At 50.9% G+C, this 19,610-nt stretch overlaps 1 protein-coding gene across 4 annotated transcripts; it reads left to right on the forward strand.

Annotated features, from left to right (window-relative positions):
- Window positions 1-1,492: 1,492 nt before the first annotated feature.
- LOC131912649 (sperm flagellar protein 1-like) lies at window positions 1,493-8,370 on the forward strand. 4 transcript variants are annotated; one of them, XM_059264971.1, is made up of 7 exons: window positions 1,493-1,728; window positions 2,132-2,243; window positions 3,486-3,639; window positions 4,010-4,202; window positions 4,545-4,594; window positions 4,713-4,811; window positions 8,033-8,370. In XM_059264971.1, the coding sequence occupies exons 1-7, from the start codon at window positions 1,593-1,595 to the stop codon at window positions 8,165-8,167; spliced, it is 879 nt and encodes a 292-aa protein (XP_059120954.1). In that variant the 5' UTR covers window positions 1,493-1,592; the 3' UTR covers window positions 8,168-8,370. The 4 variants fall into 4 exon arrangements, 3 of the variants coding, with proteins under 3 accessions (XP_059120954.1, XP_059120962.1, XP_059120951.1); XM_059264968.1 differs by having other exon boundaries at window positions 1,495-1,728; window positions 4,545-4,632; window positions 4,715-4,811; XM_059264979.1 differs by lacking the exon at window positions 4,713-4,811 and having other exon boundaries at window positions 4,545-4,695; window positions 8,033-8,138.
- The last annotated feature ends 11,240 nt before the right edge of the window (window positions 8,371-19,610 follow it).

The raw sequence follows: 19,610 nt of genomic DNA on the forward strand, positions 1-19,610 counted from the left end.
GAACTTTTCAGTGCTTGCTGCTGTGAGGGGTTGTCCATTTTCCCTTTTCATATGGCAATGAGAAGTCTCCACCATATGTGACGTATTAATGCAATCATCTTGTGTGGACGGGGTCATTAATTCTGCTGCTGGGGAAGTGAGAATCTAAATTTAAAGAATTATAAATGGGAATATTTAGCTGTACCTCTTGTGGCAGACCAGATGCTTTTAACATCAATTTCCCCCTTTTTTTTTTTTTTTTTTTTTTTCCTGGCAGAGAGCTGGTGATCCAAAGGTTGCTCTGAAGGTCCCTGTCCAGAAGAGATGACCAGCTAGGGCACCCCAGGGCCACTGTAAGCTTGTGGAAGTTTGGAGATACCAGTGCTCCTGTGGACATGCTCTTTCAGCAACAGCCCTTACTCAGGCTGGACCTGCTGGCTGGTGGGGGGGGGGGTGGTGGTGGGTGCCCAAAACAGCTTGACCACACAGTTGCCATGACAAGCTTACGGGCAGGCAACACCCAGATCCAGGAAAAGCCATAAGCTGATACCACACAGGGATCCACCCAGTAATGGGCCAGCATCTAAGGGGAAGTACCTGACATCCCAAATATTCCAGCCCTTAAATAAGATTAGATAAGATTGACAGATGTCCCTGAGCCTATTTTCTCTTTTTACCAAGATACTCCAATTTCAGCCAATTAGGGTCCTGAACCCTGGAAATCCCCTCACTCCAACCTCTGCTGTGATAAAAACCCTACCCTGCCTGGGCTCAGGCTCTGCTCTCACTGCTGTGTCCAACAGACAGAGAGACCAAGCTCGAGCTTGAAATAAAGGCTCTTTGCTTTTATATATGGGATTCGGTCTCCATGGTGGTCTTTTGGCGGTCTCTGGGCATAACACTTGCAATCACTGGTCCTACAGTGATTATTCCTCAGGAATAATTTCTATGTGGCTCTTGCTATCCAGCTGCCCTCCTGAACCAGTGTCCTCTCGCTGGCCTTGGCCAGCTTAGGCCACATGTCTGCAATTGCTAGGCTGGGGAGCATCACCTGCAGTGAGCGAGTGTACCTGTCTTCTGGTGTAGACAGGATGCCTGAAGCCCCCTCCCAGCAACCTCTGCACCAGCCCTCACCCAGTGACCCCTCCCCAAGTCTGGGGCAGCTCTGCACAGTTCCTGTATCTCCTACATCCACTGGCCCACGAGACTTAGTGAGAAGTCTACCTTCTGGAGGTGGGGTGGGGTGATGGGACAGGAGTCACCATCATTTCGGAGTTAGGACAGAATGGTTGTCTAACATACTGCTAAACACTATTCATTAATAAAAATTTTATTTTATCAGTAGATTACAGACCGTTTTCTAAAAAGCCAATTGTTTTTATTACACCAGATCACACGATTTCACCTACCTTCTCCCTTAATTTTAACCATCCACCGTAATTTAGTCCTGTCCCCTGCCTGACATGCAGGGGGACCAATCCTGCCTGGGATCGAGGGAGGGCCGGTGCGGTGCGGGCCCCGCCTCTTCCGGCTGTGCCTGGTCTCCCAGCAACGGTCCTACGCCTTCTGGTTTCTTCCCCTGCTTTTCGCTGCTGCAGACTCACACCTTTACCATGCTCAATGCTTCCAAGCAGAGCTCTGCTGCGCTCCTGCCACCGCCTGAGGAAATTCACAACCTCTGCGCCTGGCTGGACCGGCTCCCACTCAGCCGCCCCAAGCGCCACCTGGCTCGGGACTTCAGTGATGGTGGTGCGAGTGAGGCGGGCGCAATGGGGCCTATGATGAAGAGGGCTCAGAGCTGAGGGCCGCCCTTGACTCCAGCCCCATAGCACCGGGGCAGGGGAGGGGAGGGGGTCAGTGTCTGAGTCCACACACCGTGCTCCTTAGGAAAGGTAGTGGCAGATGTGGCCTCCTATGGCTCTTCCAGCTCCTCCAGGGCTCTCACCCCGTGGGAGCTCCCCAGACCATCCTACTACTTGTTCTGTCCTGGAGTCTAGGTGTGGTGTCAAGGACTCTCAGGGACGATCACGGGCTCCCCAGGACGAGCTCGTGCCCTTCCCCTTTCACTCTGTACATCTCATGGGATCAGGGATTACAACTGCAACCCAGGGTCCTTAGCCAGGCAAGCCAAGCTCACCTTGCATTCCCACAGTGCTGGTGGCCGAGATTGTGAAGTACTTCCACCCTCGCCTGGTGGACTTGCACAGCTACGTCCCAGCCTGCAGTACAGACCAGAAGCTGAGCAACTGGAGCCTTCTCAACAGGCAAGGCCTGGGAGCTCAGCCCACCTAGGTTGACCCAGGGATGCTCTCTAATGCCCCTTTGGGACAAGTTTCTAGTTGTGGGTCTCTGACATTACTGTGGGTCCTTGCCTACAGAACTGTACCACAACCAGGGTTCCTGGGGACCCCCTGCTAGGACAGCCCACCAGGTAGCCATGATCTCTTACAGATTAGTAGAGGCACGGTTTACTCCACCTCCCAAACTGTCCTCAGACCAGCCCCTGCCTGTGTGTCTGTTGTGTTACTTGATACCAAGAACAACCGGAGGACAGACATGTCAGATGTGGGCAAATCAAGATGGCCCTGAGGAAGTGACAGAGCAGAGATGGGGAACATGTGTGGGTACCCAGGATGCTGTATGGAGGAAGTCAGAACCCTCAGGACTGGCTCAGATTGGATTAGGGGCATTGTAGGACTCAGACTTGGGCACAGTCCCATGGGCTCATGTTTGAGAGGGTAGAGTTGGAATGAAACCTCAAGGGTGATCATACCTGAAAGGGCCCAGCTGCAGAGGTCAGGGACTGTTGAGCTGTATCAATAGGACTTACAGGCTGGGTGGTGGCGGTGCACGTCTTTAATCCCAGCACTCAGGAGGCAGAGCCAGGCGGATCTCTGTGAGTTCGAGGCCGGCCTGGTCTACAGAGTGTGATCCAGGACAGGCACCAAAACTACACAGAGAAAGCCTGTCTTGAAAAACAAAACAAACCGGGCGGTGGTAGCACACGCCTTTAATCCCAGCACTGGGGAGGCAGAGCCAGGTGGATCTTTGTGAGTTCGAGGCCAGCCTGGTCTACAGAGCGAGATCCAGGAAAGGCACAAAGCTACACAGAGAAACCCTGTCTTGAAAAACCAAAAAAAAAAAAAAAAAAAAAAGAAAGAAAGAAAGAAAAACAAAACAAAGAAAGAAAAACAACAACAAACAGGACTTACAGAGCAGAGGTCAAGCAGTCAGGAAGACAAGGATGGCCTGATGTAGCAGAGTGCATCAGGTGTTCTGTGACCTCCTGAGACATAGGCCCACTAGGCCAGGAAGGAGATAGCCATGGGCCCCTGGGCTGTAGAACAAAAAGGAAACCTTGTTAGCTTCCTCTCTCCGAGGAAGCTGGATGCTGTCCAGTAGCTGGAAGGCATGGCCCTCGAGGACGCGGACGGGACTGCAGGAGGGCTCACCTCCCAGCGCTCCGGTGGCACTGCTTTGAGAGTGCACCCCCACTTTCTTTGCAGGAAAGTCTTTCGAAAGCTGCACTTCTGTATCTCAGAGGCTGATATCCAAAAGGTGGTGTCCAACAGGCCTGGGGTTATCGAGTCTATCCTGTGTGCACTGAGGGAGAAAATGGAGGCCTGCACTGTTCATCACGTAGGCTCAGCTAGTGCAGCTGTAAGTGTCTGCACAGCAGTTCAGCCTGCAAGTCGGCGGTGTCTGTTGCCCTTTGTGCACCGTCAGATAATCTGTCGGTGTGAGACTAAAACAGAGAAATGAATGTCCCTGTGGTCCAGAATGAGATGAAGTCCATACGTGAGGTTATATACCCACTTACATTTACTTTCCTGCTGCCTGGCATCTTCCCAGGTCCCCATCTCCTTCCCATCCTGAACCATCTACCCTGGGGCAGTGCAAACACTTAAAGAATTGTTCCAACTACAACCACCTCAAGCCCTTCCCAGTTTACCCACTGACCCCACCTAGAGTGGAGACGAGACATACCCATCCCTGCTACACCTTACTTCCCAACTTCTGTACTCTGCAGGATCCAGGACTCTCCAATGTGGATGCTGTTCGGCCTTGGGTAGGGCTTACCACCCACCCATATACCACTAGGACTCAAGATCCTAATGTGGATAATTGTAGCCTGTCAGAGCCCCTCTGTGGAGAACATCACTACATTCCTGAAGGCTGGACACACAACAACCATGAGCTCACAAACCTTCAAAAGAGGGCAGGTATGTATGCTCAAGTGCATCCAGGGCCCAGAGGAGCTCGTAGGCCTCTGAGGAAGGCACCCTCACTTGTGCAGGCAGAGAACTTAAGGTCCTGGCTCTATCAATACCCAGAGAGCAACCGTCCAAGGGGGGAGCCTGTGAACCATGCAGGGAAGCCATTTCTGAGCTTTACAGAGCTATGCAAAGGGCCCTGACAGCAAGCTAGTCCTTCAAGGATGACTTCTGAGTTTGCTTTACCCTCTATGGACCACGCCCTGCCCCCCACTCATCCATGTTTACCCTCACTAGTAGGTGCCTGTCAGAAGCAGGGTCCTGAGCTGATGGTGTCTATTTGTCACACAGGCCTCCAGAGCCCTCCAACCCCCTTCAGCATGAAGACCCTTCAGAATCAAAGGGATTTGGAGAAAATGGGCGGCTGTGCTTGCAGAGGGTGGACCCTTATCTCTCATATTCTCCCTGCCCACCTCCTTTTGAGCCCTATCCTGGATTAAAGGTCAGTGTTTACCTTTCAGGGACCCAGTTGAAGGGCTCTGGGATCACCTGACCAGCATCCAGCAGCAGCTGGAGGATAAGGAGCAAGCACTAGCCATTCTGCAGGAGACAGTCAAGGTACGGTCCTGTTGGACATCCCTTGCTGCCCAACAAGGACGCAGAGGGACCCATTGCCCTGGTTTCAGACTCCTTGGCTGAGTTTCTGCAGAGCTGGCACTGACCCACTGAAGGGCATATGGGGTGTGCAGAGCCCTGACCAGAGCAAATCCACATTCTCTGGATTATTTAGAAAACAGTCTATGGACCGGACAGTGGTGGCGCACGCCTTTAATCCCAGCACTCGGGAGGCAGAGCCAGGCGGATCTCTGTGAGTTCGAGGCCAGCCTGGTCTACAGAGCGAGATCCAGGACAGGCACCGAAACTACACAGAGAAACCCTGTCTCGAAGAAAAAAAAGAAAAAAAGAAAAAAAGAAAAAAAAGAAAAGAAAAAGAAAAAACAGTCTATGGAACATTTTAGTCCTTCTCAGAGGCAGAAAATATATGGTGGCTCCCTAATGTACTCACCCTCTGCTTTACTGGCCTGTTCACATCACACCCAAGTGCAGCACAGGGGATAGGATGGCTGTATGGACCAAGGCCAATCTCAGGAAGCAGGTGCTAGGTGAACATCTGGAAAGCAGATAGAGTGGGATACTGGCTGGAGAGGCTCTTGCCTCCCCGCCACCCGCCACCCCCCATGAACCTGAAATGGGCCTCATCTTTCTCCCCATCTCCAAAGGCCAGGGCCCTGGAAACAACTCACCCGGGGATCCTTGTGAGCATTTAGATGTGCAATGCACACCTGGCTTTGGTGCACATCTGGTTCTGTGGAACACACTTAGTTCTGCAGTATACATCTGGCTCTATGATACACAGCTTATTCTGTAGTGCGTATCTGGTTCTGCAGTGCACAGCTGGTTTTGTGGTGTATGCCTGGGTGTGTGGACTAATGCCTGGTACCGCGCATGCACATCCAGTTCTGTGGATGTGCTCCTGGCTCTGTGAGCGCACACCTAGTTCTACAGTATATGCCCGGTTGTATGGTGCATGCCTTGCTCTCTGGTGTACATCTGGTTCTGCACGCACACATCTGTTCGGCTACTTTTTCACCAGAAACTTCCAGTGCCCTTTACTATTTTTTACCTCTCCTGGTATCCCGGGAGTACAAGAGCTGAAGTCTGGACCAGAGGACCTCAGGGTCACGGGGGCTATCGGAAATTGCAGTATCACCTCAGTTCCTGTGCATGTACTGTTATCTTCTTGTGAAACGGGGAAGTGTTGTATTATCACTGTGGCTTTGGAGTTGCGAGGCAAAAGTAGAGAGGAAGCAGTGAGGAGAACCGAAGCTGCTGCCTCCGTCTGCCCTGCTTGCGCACAGCCCAGCTCTCCCCACTGCTGCCCAGGCCCATCTGCTGACCGAGGGAACTGTGACTCTTCACTGGAGACCCAGAGCGGAAACACACCAACTTGCCATTTAAGGGTTGACACTACACTTGCCATTTAAGGCTTGAGTACGACTTATAAATTGTCACTAAGTGAGATACACAACTTTGGAGTTGAAGAGACCCCGGGAGTCATAGGAGAAATATATGGTGATGATAGACAGGATGTTGTGCATCAAGCCTGTGGCCGGGCCACATGGGGTGGAATCCATTGCTGGACCTAGCCACAGCTCCCTGGCTTTTCAGTTTGTCACCGAATGAAGAGTAGTGGGAAAGTGGCCAGAAAATAGGCTTTATGTACTGGCTACGAACACAGTGTCACACCCCCTGGGTCCAAGGAGGGGCCTTGTCTTCCACTGTCTGCTGTGAGGCTGGCTCCCCACCTTACTCCATATATGCCTTCCTTCACACTACGTGGAGATGAGACAGAGCCAGTTTTTCTGCCCGAGGACCATAGTGGGATCTGTGTTTCTGATGGGAAAAGGTTGGGGACAAGGTCATCCTTGAAGCAGGCGTGAAGGGGCCACAGACACCCCAGCCTATAAGCCTGTAGCCACTGTGCCCAAGGCAGGACAGTGGGGGGAGTCTCTGACTGCTCTTTCTGAAGGCTCTTTTTTTTTCCCCCTTTTCAGTGTTGTAAGACTGAGTCTTGCTAAAGAGTCAGGGTGACTTTGAACTTTCAGTGATGCCCTGTCTCTGTCTCCCCAGGGCTAGGATTATAAGTGTGTGTCACCATCCCTGGCTTTTACAAACCCATCTTCATTCACTGATTCTTTTTTATTTAGTTTTTTAGAAATTATCTATAACTGGGCATGGTGATACACGCCCTGAATTCCAGCACTCAAGAGGCAGAGGCAGGAGGATCTCCATGAGGTCAAGGCCAGCTTGGTCTACATAGCGAGTTCCAGGACAACCGGGACTACATAGAGAGATGCAGTCTCAAAAAAAAAATTAAAATTTTGTGTATGTGTAGGTATGTGTACCTAAGTGCAGATACCCATGGAGGCCAGATGCATCAGACCCTCCTGCAGCTGGAGTTATAGGTGTTTGTGAGCTGCCTGATGTGGGTAGTAGGACGCGAACTCTGATCCTCTCCAAAAGGTTACCAATATGTACATACTTTTTTTTTTTTTTAAGACAGGGTCTCTCTACATAGCTCTAGCTGTCCTTGAACTCTCTTTGTAGATCAGGCTGGCCTCACACTCACAGAGATCCACCTGCCTCTGCTGCCTCCCCACCCACCAAGTACTGGGATGAAAGGCTTGCACCACCAAATCCAGCAAGAACATGCACTCTTAACCTTAACCACTGGCCTACCTACAGCCCTTCCTTCACTTACTCTTGAGTCATCAACGTTTGAAAGTACACGCTGAACGGAGTCCAACAGCTACACACCTATTAGTCCGCTACTGGTTTGGCATATGTGCTCTGAGGAGCTTCCCAGCTAGGTGCTGGGCTCACAGTAAAGAAAGCTCAGTCCCTGCTGCCCTGCCCTGCCCTGCCCTGCCCTGCCCTGCCCTGCCCTGTTTCTAGCCCTGCCCTGTATCTAGCCCTTCTGGCTGCTACAGGGGAAACAGGCAGAGATGTCAGGGAGATCCCTGCAGGGAGCAGAAGGAAAACCCAGCCCTCCATGGCCTGCCAGCCTCCTAAGCTCCTCAGGCTCATGGGCTGTAGATTCTTCCCCAAGGATCCTGGTGTTCATCTTTCTCAGTGCCCCCACAAAGGGCCTTTGGTCCAGCCCCCCGCCATGAGACCGGGGGGTTGGACATTCATTTCTAGAGGATGAAACTGCCCATGGCCTAACTGGCAGGTAGGGGGCATCCTTGGATACTTGCAGACTCGTGTGCTTTCTGAAGATTTTGCAGATGAAGGTGATGAGATTGGAGCACCTGGTACAGCTGAAAGACCAACGGATCTGGGAGCTGATGAGACCTGGACCCGAGGAGCGTCAAATCTGGAGGGGCCCCCATCCAGAGTCATTCAGACCTTGACCCTGAGCCCAACGGGAGCCTCTCACTGACCAGGCAGCTTCGGAGTGAGACCTGTGAATGTGGGAACAGCTGTAGAAGCCGGAGCACCCTGGGGCTGGAGACAAATTTGGACAGATTTGAGTTTGGTTCTCCCAATCCCCCAGTGTCTTGTCATCATTATTGATTGCTGCATTTGTGAGCTCACAAGGTCCTGGCATGTGCAATGTCTCGGAGTTGCCTTCCAGGGTGGGTGGGAAATGTTAACCATATTGCCCCCGTGACAGCCACTCTAGAGTTTTCTGGGGAGTCCACCGATGGGACCCCTGGAAGATTTTTCAGGCTTGAGCCTGCCGGGCTTTTCCACTGCAGGTGGACACAGAGGGGAAGGTCTCAGGGCATGGCAGGAGGAGGAGCTATAGGAGAGGGAGGATGCTACACCCCTTCTAAGGTAGGCTGGTTACCTACTCTGCCCTGAAGGTTTGGGGAGCCAGGTGGGCCTGAACCCTGGGCCCAAATGGCCAGGGCAAGCTGTGCTGCTCTTTGGTTTCAAGACCTGGCTGCTACCTCTGGCCTCTGGGACATCCTCACCTTCCTGGACAGCAGCCGCATCCCAGGGGAGTGGGCATAACTAGCTGCTGCCCAGCTACCTTGCTCCCATATCCACAGTGGGGCTTGGCTGGGGTCTCCTCTACTCCCTCACACCCCCACTCTCGCCAGGGGCAGCCTTCTCTAGGCCGTTAGGCCATGGCTGGCCCCTGAAGGGTCTCAGGAAGTAGTGGCAGAGGCCTCAGACTCATGTCATGGTTTTACAGCTTCCGCCAGAGATTCAAGCATGGTTTCTTTCCTGAGTCAGAAGCACGTCACTGCAGGTCCTGTCATCCTCTCTACTGAGTCACTTTTCAGAGCACTAGTCAGGAAGACAGCATGGCAGTGACTAGCTCTGTCAGCACGAGTCACGTCTGGTCAGCTGACTGGGAAAACGTGGTGCTCGGAGCCTTGCTCCAAGTTGAGGCTGGGGACCTCAGGAGAGTGGCTCCTATTGTCTTCCCATAATCCTAGCCGAACCACATCGTGGAGGGGGACACCTCTGGTGCATGTGGCATGTTTAGGTTCCTAGTGGTCCAAGCAGGGAAATCGTCCCTAAATCACTGTAGAACCCCCAGATGGGGCTCCCACAGCACTATCTATAAAGCCATGCTTGTACCTCGGGGAGGCAGAAAGAATGGAGAAGGGCCAAGGTACTCAGTCAGCACAGGCCCAGGCAGCTCTAGACCGGGCCAGCCCTCCAAGTCCCCCTCATGCAGTGAGGGTACAGGCCAGCTTCTCCGGGTCAGATGCATGCACATGTGTACAGGCTTGCATGATCAGACATGCAGCACACAAAAAACACCGTTGCACACACGTGGAGGCTGCCGCTTTGATGAGTAGGAAGACCACCGCTGGCAGCATTAGGGCTTTAGGAAGTGGAGGCCAGTGTTGTGGGCTTTGGTGTGACTACATATGTGACAATATGTATGACTGTGTATGTGACAGTGTGATACTGTGTGTGATTATAGGTAACACTACGTACCTGATGATGTGACAAAGTGTGATTGTATATAACCGTGTGGCATTGTGAGTGTGTGTGTTGGTGTGTGGATGTGTATTTGACTATGTGATACCTTGTGACTGTGACACTATGAGATTATGTATGTGACAATATATAGTGTGATGGCCAGTAGAGGTGTCACGGTGGTAGCCTCAAGATGGATGGCAGAGATGCAGTCCAGGAGGCGGAGAGGCTGTGGCTCCCACGCTGGCAGGACAAGCAATGCACCCTGCACTGGCTGCTCCTCTCTGGTCCAACACTGCCTGCTGGGCCTCACAGGCTGGGCCTGGGCCAGCTGACGGGCTTTGGGGCAGAAGGTGTAACTGGGAAAACAGAAAACAAGGCTTCAGGGTGATCATGTCACTCCCTGGGGCGGGACTCACTCAACGCTGGAGTGTGTGTTGTGCCAAGGACAAACAGAGGTAAACAAGTGGGGCTTAGGTAACTGGTACCGCAGGTGTTTCAGAGGCAAGCTCTGGCTTGCCCACCCAAAGCCAGCACCCCAGGAAGCACCCGGAGAAGAACGGGCGGGGCAGGAGCCTGACTGGAGCTGGGGTTCCCCAGGCCTGAGGAATTAGAAGACTCACTCTGAGGTGACCTGAAAGAAGCCACACACTCGTCATGCTAGAGCATGAGTCAGGATCACCGTGGTGGCTTAGTGGTGCCAGTCCCACAAGATGCTGAACCCTTGGCTACCATGCCTGAGGACTCTGGGACATGCTGGCAATCGTCTGCTTCTCTTTGCTTCGGGTGGCTGTGCCCTGGACCAGCCAAGACCAGGACTGAGAACTTAACCCTGGTGGTTCCCCACAGCTCCAGGGTTCCTCTTTTATTCTATCCCTGACCATGATGTCATTTGACCCCCTCTCCTTAGCCAGTGTCCCCTCAGAAGCACCACCCATGCTATCAGTATGTCTAGAGTCTCCACGAGGGACTGTGTCTTAGTTTAATTTCCAGTTACTGTGACAAAAATACCCTGATGAGACAACTTAGGGGAGAAAGGGTCTATTTCAATAGTGGAGACGCCAGAGCAGCAGAAGCTTGAGGGAGCTGGTCCTATTGCACGGTAATCAGAAACAGAGAAGAGAATGTATACATGCCTATGCTTGGCTTGCAGTGCATACATGCTTATGCTCGGCCTGCAGTGCATACATGCTTATGCTCGGCCTGCAGTGCATACATGCTTATGCTCGGCTTTCTTTGTTGTACAGTCCAGGACCCAAACCCAGGGAACGGTCTTCCCACCTCAGTTAATGTAATCAAGATAATCTGCATAGACATACTCACTGGCCTACCTGATCCAGACAGTCCTCCATCGAGACTCCTCCCAAGTGAGTCTAGATTTAAGTTGACAAAATTAACAATTATGAACTACAATTTGGGGGATAGGGTGGCTGGAGCCACTCAAATACACCAGGCTGCTTGCCTTGTATGTTTGTCCTGGGTAGGGGCACCAGGTTTCTGTAAGCGGATGGAGGTAGGGGGATAGGGGAGGAGAGAGAGAAAAACTGAGAACCTAGGGTGCCACCTGGAGGAGAGTTATGGAGCTGCAAGCACAGGAGTATCCCAGGCTGGAGGTCTCCTGAGGCCTTTACCTAACCAAGGACAAACCTGGTGTGATGGTGCATGCCTTTAATTCCACCACTCGGGTGGCCGAGGCAAGCAGATTTCTGTGAGTTCGAGGCCAGCCTGATCTACATAGCAAGTTTCAGAACAGCCAAAGTTACATAATAGAGACCCTGTCTCAAAAAAAAAAAAAAAGTTGAGGACAAATGAAGACGGGAGGCCCCTGTCACAGAGCCCCCCCATCCCACCCCTTCCACCTACCCCCATCTCCCACCCCCCCATTTACCAGTATCTTTGGATAGAAAATTCGTTACAAAACCTGGTGGCATGGTTCCAGGAAGGCTCCTGGGGCATTCTCTGGAGAGGGCTCTAGCTTTCATGATCTAATTGACATTCTCTACCTTGGTCTCAGGGTCTCTTCCCTCAAGGACCTGACCTAGTATGTCAAGATGTCTTGACCCTGAGTTTTGTTTGTGTTTGTTTGTTTTGAGACAGGGTCTCTCTATGTAGCCCTGGCTGTTCTGGAACTTGTTATGTAGACCAAGCCGTTCCCAAACTCACAGAGATCCACTTGCCTCTGCCTCCCGAGTGCTTAGATTAAAGGCATGCAGCCAGACCCCGAGATCTTTAGAGTTTGGGATCCTTAGGGATATCTTTCTGGGCCCAAATAAAGACGTCCTTGGAGGGCAGCTGAGGCCTTCACTTCCCACAGCTGGGCCAGAGATGCCTGATTTCCTCAGAACTAAGCGGAAGTAGTTGCTGGAGGTCAGCCTGCAGTGCTGTCTCCAAACCTCCAGGAAGTGAGTGAAGACTGATGCTATGGCTAGAGTTTCCCTTTGCTTTCAGTGGTTGCTCACGGAAATACCCAGTTTCAACCAGTTTCAGCCCCAGTTCAGAGAAACTAGAGACTTTCTGGTGAGGTACAAGGAAGCAGCTATTACTTCCCCCATTTGGTGGAAATGTCTCCCATGAACTTAGGCTAGGAGCTGAGCCCACGAAAAGATGGGCGCAGAGAGGAGCTAAATGGAGCTCCGGGCCCCAGTCCTTGCTTCGTTTGCTGTTGAAAACTCATTCTGTAGTTGTTCCTGCTACACAATAAAGGAAATATGAAAATACCAGAACAAATTAAGTGCCCGTAAGGAAGGATTCACATGGGCCTGGAGAGATGGCTCAGAGATTAAGAGCACCAGCAACTCTTCCAGAGGTCCTGAGTTCAATTCCCAGCAACCACATGGTGGCTCACAACCATCTATAATGAGATCTGGTGCCGTCTTCTGGGGTGTAGGAATATATGCAGACAGAACATTGTATACACAATAAATAAATCTTAAAAAAAAAAAAAAAAAGAGGGATTTACTCCCGATGTGTGGTACACACTTGTAGTCATAAGAAAGGATTCACTCCAAATGTGCTGGTACACACTTGTGGTCATAAGAAAGGATTCACTCCAGATGTAGTGGTACATGCTGTGAAGGCCTAGACTTGACTTTACAGGCTCCATCTTAGGGAAAGGCCACCATCTCAGACCACCTGCTGTGCTCAGACCACCTGCTGTACTCAGTTCCAGGAAGGCCCTCAGGAATTTGCCATGACAACTCATACAACGGATACAGAGCAGTATCCTCCTGCAGACATCCTGTCTATGGTTTATGGCCCTTGAAGATATCTAGATAATCCTGCTGAGTAGTCCAGATCCTGTTCAGTGGGTTGTGGTTCCCCACCAAAATTCTAACCCAATGATTTCAAATGTGGTTTTGCACCCAAAGTCTAGACAATAGTTTCAAAAAATCACCTTGTCCCATATCCCTTCTACCCAACCCCAAGTTGCCAATTCCCGGCTTGTGGTTTTTCCCTGTAAAAGCTCTCTACACCTGGACTCATGACCGCCACCACATTTCCTTCCATCTGCCGTGTGGTGGCCCAGGTTGAATATGAATAAAAGGACCCTTATGTGCTTGCATCGGAAACCGGCTCTTTGGTGGTCTCTGGGGGGTTCACGAAATGGGTACAACACATGCTTATAGTCATAAGAAAGGATTCACTCCAGATGTGGTGGTACACGCTTGTAATCCTAATTCCTTTTTTTTTTTTTTTTTTTTTTTTTTTAAATATGGTCTCATAAACCAGGCTGGTCTTGAACTTATGGAGATCCATCCACCTCTGCCTCTGAGTGCTTGAATTAAAGGCACAGGCTACAACATCAAGCTGGTTTTTCGTTTTGTTTTGTTTTGTTTTTGTTTTTCGAGACAGGGTTTCTCTGTATAATAGTTCTGGATATTCTGAAATTTGCTATGTAGACCAGGCTGGCCTCGAACTAAAAGAGATCCACCTGACTCTACCTCCCAAATGCTGGGATTAAAGGCATTTTTTGTTTTGATTTGGTTTGGCTTTGTGTGTGTGTGTGTGTGTGTGTGTGTGTGTGTGTGTCTGTTTTGAGAGGATCTTGTTACATAACCTAGACTGGCCTCAGACTTGAAGCAATCCTGTTCAGATGGCCTCAGCCTCTGCAGGACTCCTGCTCCACACTCAGGTGTTGAGAGTACAGACATGAGCCTCCATGCCTGTCTTTAAGAACATTTCAGGAGCTTTAGGAAGGACACCTCACTGCGTCACTGACTCCATTGTCCCTTCTCGGCTCTTGTCACCTCTAACATTTCCCTCCCACATCACTCCTTCGGGTACATTGCATTCCAGGGGTGTCAGCTCTCACTAAACATCATCATGGAAAGGAACAAAATTAAGCCCATGGGATCAAATCTTGCAGGACTTGTCACACTCCCCTGAAAGACGGCAGGGCTGCACCCGAAATGGAGTGAGCACCTAGGAACCATGTCCCTAAATCGATGACAGTGCAGACTTCTGCAGAACCAGAACTGAGATACTGACTCAACAGACCACTGACGAGGACCACATGCTCCGTCAGCTATGCATTACCTAATCCCTCTTTAATTTCCCTTTTCTGTAACATCTTAGTTGCCACTTGCTCCTTGAGATGGACTTGGGTCACAGAACCCCTTTATCTCTTCTTCCCGATGTGTCCACTCTGATGAAACCCCCTTGATCCTTCACCACTACTGATTTGATTGGCATACTGGAGGAGTCGTTGAGCCTGTTCCACGTTGTTGCTTTTGTCCTAAAACCCTGTTAACACTCAAGGACACATATGGATGTAAATGAGCTGCTGTTAGACCCTTCTGTGCCTGGGCACGTCTGCAGAGACCTGGGAGCCCAGCTAAGCAGTTTTCTTATTTGCAAGTGAGAAACACTGACTCTCTAAGTCCCTAGAAGCACTGGCTCCCCAGGGTGATACCAGCAGGGTGTGGCTTAGACTAATGGATTGAAAGTAGTTAAGACATCTGCTGCTGAGTGGTCAGCAAGGGTTAGCTGCCTTCAGTCTCAGGATGACCCCGTGTGGCCAGTCTGGGCATCTCCGTTTCCTGAAGTTTGGCGTGCACAGTGAAAAATCGAGTTTTCCTATTTTTCTTTTAATTTCCTCCCCTTCTTGTCTAGAGAGGATTTGAGGGGCTCGTGTTGATGTTCACATCAACCATTTGCAAGGTCCCCTGGATGTGGGATGTGGAGTCCCCACTGTGTGCAAAGCTACAATGCAGTCAGTCTCTGCTGGGCCTGCTCATGAGGTGCCTCTGCTGCTTCTTAACAACAGAGAAGCCATTTCCCATGGAGAAATCACAGAAACCAGTGCTCTCCTCAACCCTAGACATGCTGAAGGGCCCTCTCAGCACCCTGGAGTGCCCCTGCACTTGTATGGCCTGTCCCTGAAGAGGGAGAGAAATGAGCAAGAGAGATGATAAGATGCTTGACCAGGAAATGAGAAGCCTCAGAGTGAGTTCCTTAAAAGGGTGGGACTGACTGGGAGTGTGGTCAGCAGGTACTGGGGGCAGACTGGACTTTCTCAGCATTGAGAGGTAGGCATAGCATGACAGTACTCTTTAATCACGGGGTATATGGTTCTGCATGGGTTAACTATTCTGCAACGAACAGCTTTTAGAGAAAATAACTGCACAAAAGTTGTGACATGTGAACTGATAGCCATTGCTGCAACAACGCATTATCACAACGTTTCCTTTGAAGCTCGCCTGAGGAGCTGGAGAGGTGGCTGGGCAGTGAAGGGCTCGCAGAGGACCCAAGTTACAACTGCCTGCAAATCCAGGAGATCCGACGCTCTCTTCTTCTAGACTCCTCAAGTACATAATTACAAATAAAGATTTTAAAACTCACTTAGGTCTGGGTGTGGTATCACATTATGCAAAACAACAACAACACCCCCCCAAAAAAAATAATGACAAACAAACAAACAAAAAATCACTTAGAACCTGAAAATTTTACTTGAACTGCTTTAGGTCAACCAGAGATCGTGCCAGAAGGCCTAATAAACAAATGGAAGGAGACCGGAAGCAGATGAAAGGACAAATAGGACAGGGTCCTCTGCCATAGTGGACAGCTTGTTTGGAGTGAAAGATGCCTATGAGTGTGGGTTCTGGGGTGGAGGGGACCACGACCCAGAGTACTCATGGGGGGATTCTGATGCTCCGAGTGTCTGGGGGTGTTCCTGTGGCACCTCCTCCCTCCATGCCGTTGCTCCGGAAGTCTGGGCCACATCACTCCATAGTAAACTGAAAGCAACTGCCAGCAGGACCTACCAGGACCCCCCATGGTCGGCATCCATGAAAGGCGGGTCACATGTATAGGAAGTCAGTGAAGGGGGCTGAAGAAAAGGCTTAATCAGTAAAGTGTTTGCCACATAAATTCAAGGACCCAGCACCTACAGAGAAGCCCTGTGTGGTGGTATATGCCTGTGACCTCAGCTCTGGGAGGCAGGGCTGGGGTCGGAGTGGGAGGACCACAAAGGGTTTCTGGAGCTTTCGGGCCATCCAATCTAGTCGAATTGGCAAGCTCCAGGTCAGTGAGAAATTCTTTCTCAAAAAAAATGAGGTGTGAAGTGTTTGAGAAAGACAGCCAACATTAATCTTTGATCTTCACACACACACACACACACACACACACACACACACACACACACACACTGTGGATGGACAAGAAAACCCAACACTGCTGAAAATAATTACCTCTTTTCTGTACAATTCAGACTCTCCATAATAATGCACTGTTTTACAATTAGGGAAAGTGGAAATAATGATTCCTTACAGGCCTGTGAAAGAGCATCACATTTTCACAAACTGAAAAGGACATCTGAATTTATAAAAGAAGAGCCCTGGAGGAGCCGTGGGTGTGGCCGGTGAGGACGATGACCTCCCATGGTTCCCTTGCAGTCTCATCATACTCTCGCTATGAAAAATGGGACACATGGATGGAAGGAGGGGGTGGTGAATCGAGAATGCCGTGGTGAGGAGCGTCACCTGCTTTCAGGGGATAGTTGTTGACCACCCCTGCTAAGTACCTTCGCTTCATCCCGTCAACTGGCCAAGTGAAAGGAGGGTGGGCAGGGTAAAGACAGGGTGGCCCGGGGGTGCTGGTCTCCTCGGTGCCACCTTGACCTGCAGATACCACCCGAGACAGCAGCCTCAGAGGACAGCCTGGGCAGCAATGAGCCATCTCTACCCAACCTGGGATCCCAGAGCAATGTATGAAAATGGGTCATAGGCCAGATGGCAGCAGGTCCTACCCGTGCCTGCTTTGTGTGCCGAGCCGAAACTTGCCAGGAACAGACAGACCCTCTCTGAATCCCCCCCCCTTTAAAAAATTTATTTTTTGCCAGAAGGTGGTGGCACATGCCTTTATTTATTTTTGAATTCTTCTTTAAACCTAATGACTCTCTTTCATTCCATTGCCCCAGTATCCTGGTGGTCCCCCAAACTTAGGCCCCTGCCCCGGCCACCCCTCACTTCAGCCAGGTGCATTGCATCATAAGCTTGGTCTTTCTATATTTTCTGCCATGACTCCCAGACTGAGCTGTGGAGGGCTGAGGGACAGTGAGGCCCTGGAACACCCTTCACCCTCCACCACCGCCCAGCCTGAAGCTGCCCACATCTGGGTTTCTTGTCATTTCCCACATCCCAAATTTAAGCCTGAGTCTCCATTCACTCACAGGCATGCATGATCTCCCATCAGACAAGTTCACCCATGTGCAGGCTGCACAACCCTACATGCCCACCGGTCTCTCTGACCCCACTCAACAGTATGTGATCCTGGAGATGGGGTCAACCTGGGCCTGACCTGGAGATAGAGGACCTGTCTGCTGAGGTCTATGGCTGCCCTTCCTTGTTCAAGGACAAACAGCAGAAGACCCGGACCATCCCCAGACTGTTCCAGATTCAGGAGGCACACAGCCTTTCTAGCCATACCAAGGCCCAGGGTATGAGTCCCATTGGCTGCATGGCCTGGGAGCTCCCTGGAGAGATGACAGCCCTCAGCCCAGCCACGTCAAGCCAGGTAGCCTCTCCCTTGATCAAGAGGGACAGGTCTCTTGAGATACTCTGGATGCTGGAGCCAGGAGACATGGGTGCTGACTGTGGCACTGGCACCTAACTGTTCCTCAAACTCCTCTCAGCAAATGGGCAAGGAGCCAGGACTAGGGTCCACAGGCCCATGCAATGCTGAGGGACCGAGGCCTGAGCCAAGAGCCAAGGATGAGCAAACCTGCCATAGTCAGCCTAGAGTCCCTCCCTGTCCAGCTGGTAAGGAGACAAGGGTAGAGTTTGGTGGGACCTCAAGTGATGACCCCTTCCGACCATGGGGAAACTTAGCTCTTTTCCAGGAGACTTCCGGGTTCCAGGAATCAATAGAAGTGACCATGCTGAGCTGGAGTCCTAGGACTCAATATGTTTTGAGTTTGGTGTCCAGATCCATGTGGACAGAAAAGAAGTCAACCAAATATGCAGGCTGACATGTGTACACACAAGCATATATGTGTGATGTGTGCACATGTGAGGGGCTTGCACATATATGTGGTGTATTCCCAGGTACATGTATGATGTGTCTTCTTGTGGGTGGCATGCATGTGCATTTGTGTTCATGATACCCAGCTCAGGTGCAGGTCCTGGCTTCCAGCCAGATGCACCAGGGTCCCCTGCGGTGGGCAGTCAGGGGAGCACGCTGGACAAAGCAATCACAGTTCTTCTAAGGTGGAACTTGGAGAGTTGTTTGCTTGGTGGCCTTGGAGGGCCAGCAGGAGTTCCCACGGCCCGAGTGTTCCTGATTTGTTGGTGTGGGCAGGGGAGAGGGAAAGAAACATCAAGAAGCTGAGATTATTTCCCTGTAGGGAGTGACAGGCTCAGCCTTGAAAGGAAGCCCTGGGGCAGGGGCCAGCTCCATCCAAAGCCCAGGGCTGTCTGTGCCCCCCCCTCCAGAACCAGGAACAGCCTGGGCATCACTAGCCACAAAACACCCCAAAACCCTGAGGACTTCCCATAGCCCCCCCTCCCCCCCACACACCTCATCTTTCCCAGCTGAGAGTGTAGACCCAGATCTAGCTCCTGGCCTCAAATCTATCTTCTCTTTGTAAATTGGATTTAAAGCCACTAAATTTAGCAGTTGAAAATCCAGGACATCCAGTTGAATTCAAATTTCAGAGGAAAGGGTAATTTTTGGGTTTGGTATCCTGGATTGGGAAGTACTTATGTTAAGAAATTGTCCATACCACTTTCCAGGCTCAGGCCTAGGCCATGATGGCATGGCTGAATGAACCAAGAAGGTCAGGATTATTAGTAAAGACAGGAACAGCTGGGGCTAAAACAGCTCAGTTAAGAGCACTCAGTTAAGAGCACTCTTGCAGAGGACCCAGGCTTGACTCCCAGCACCCATATGGTGGCTCACAACCATCTGTAACTCCAGTTCCAGGAGATCCAACACCCTTTTCTGACCTCCGTGGGCACCAGGAATGCATATGGTACACATACATACATACACAAAAAGTAAAGTTTTAAAAAATAGGACCAGTTATGGTGTATTCCTTCAGGAAATGGTGGGTTGAAATCAGCTGGCACATCAAGCATACTTGCTTTTTCTGTGACAAAAGCAAGATGAAGAAATGGGCCATTGGTGCCTGACACTGTGCTTCCTGAATGAACGGCTGATGGGGCTCAGGCCTATACCTCCACTTCTGCTGTCAGTATCAAAATACTGAAAGAATCGAAGGACCAGAAGAAGTGCTACCACTTGACACATCTCTAGTCTGCAATATATGGGCCAGTTTATATAATAACAAAAGAAAAAGAAAAAGAAAAAAACTTGTCCGTGTTTTCTGAGACTCCAATCTGACCAGGGCTCCCAAATGTGTCCCACGCTTGTGTGTGTACTCACAAGCCTCTGCACCTGTGGGCACACGTGAGG

The sequence above is a fragment of the Peromyscus eremicus genome, chromosome 1 (assembly GCF_949786415.1).
Source record: "Peromyscus eremicus chromosome 1, PerEre_H2_v1, whole genome shotgun sequence".
Classification (NCBI taxonomy): domain Eukaryota; kingdom Metazoa; phylum Chordata; class Mammalia; order Rodentia; family Cricetidae; genus Peromyscus; species Peromyscus eremicus.

Bases quoted from the DNA above. Each gene is read 5' to 3' on its own strand.
- LOC131912649 (XM_059264968.1), top strand. From the start codon at position 1,593: ATGCTCAATGCTTCCAAGCAGAGCTCTGCTGCGCTCCTGCCACCGCCT. The intron at 1,729-2,131 runs GTGCGAGTGAGG...GCATTCCCACAG, and splicing joins TCGGGACTTCAGTGATGGTG to TGCTGGTGGCCGAGATTGTG. The intron at 3,640-4,009 runs GTAAGTGTCTGC...TGTACTCTGCAG, and splicing joins TAGGCTCAGCTAGTGCAGCT to GATCCAGGACTCTCCAATGT.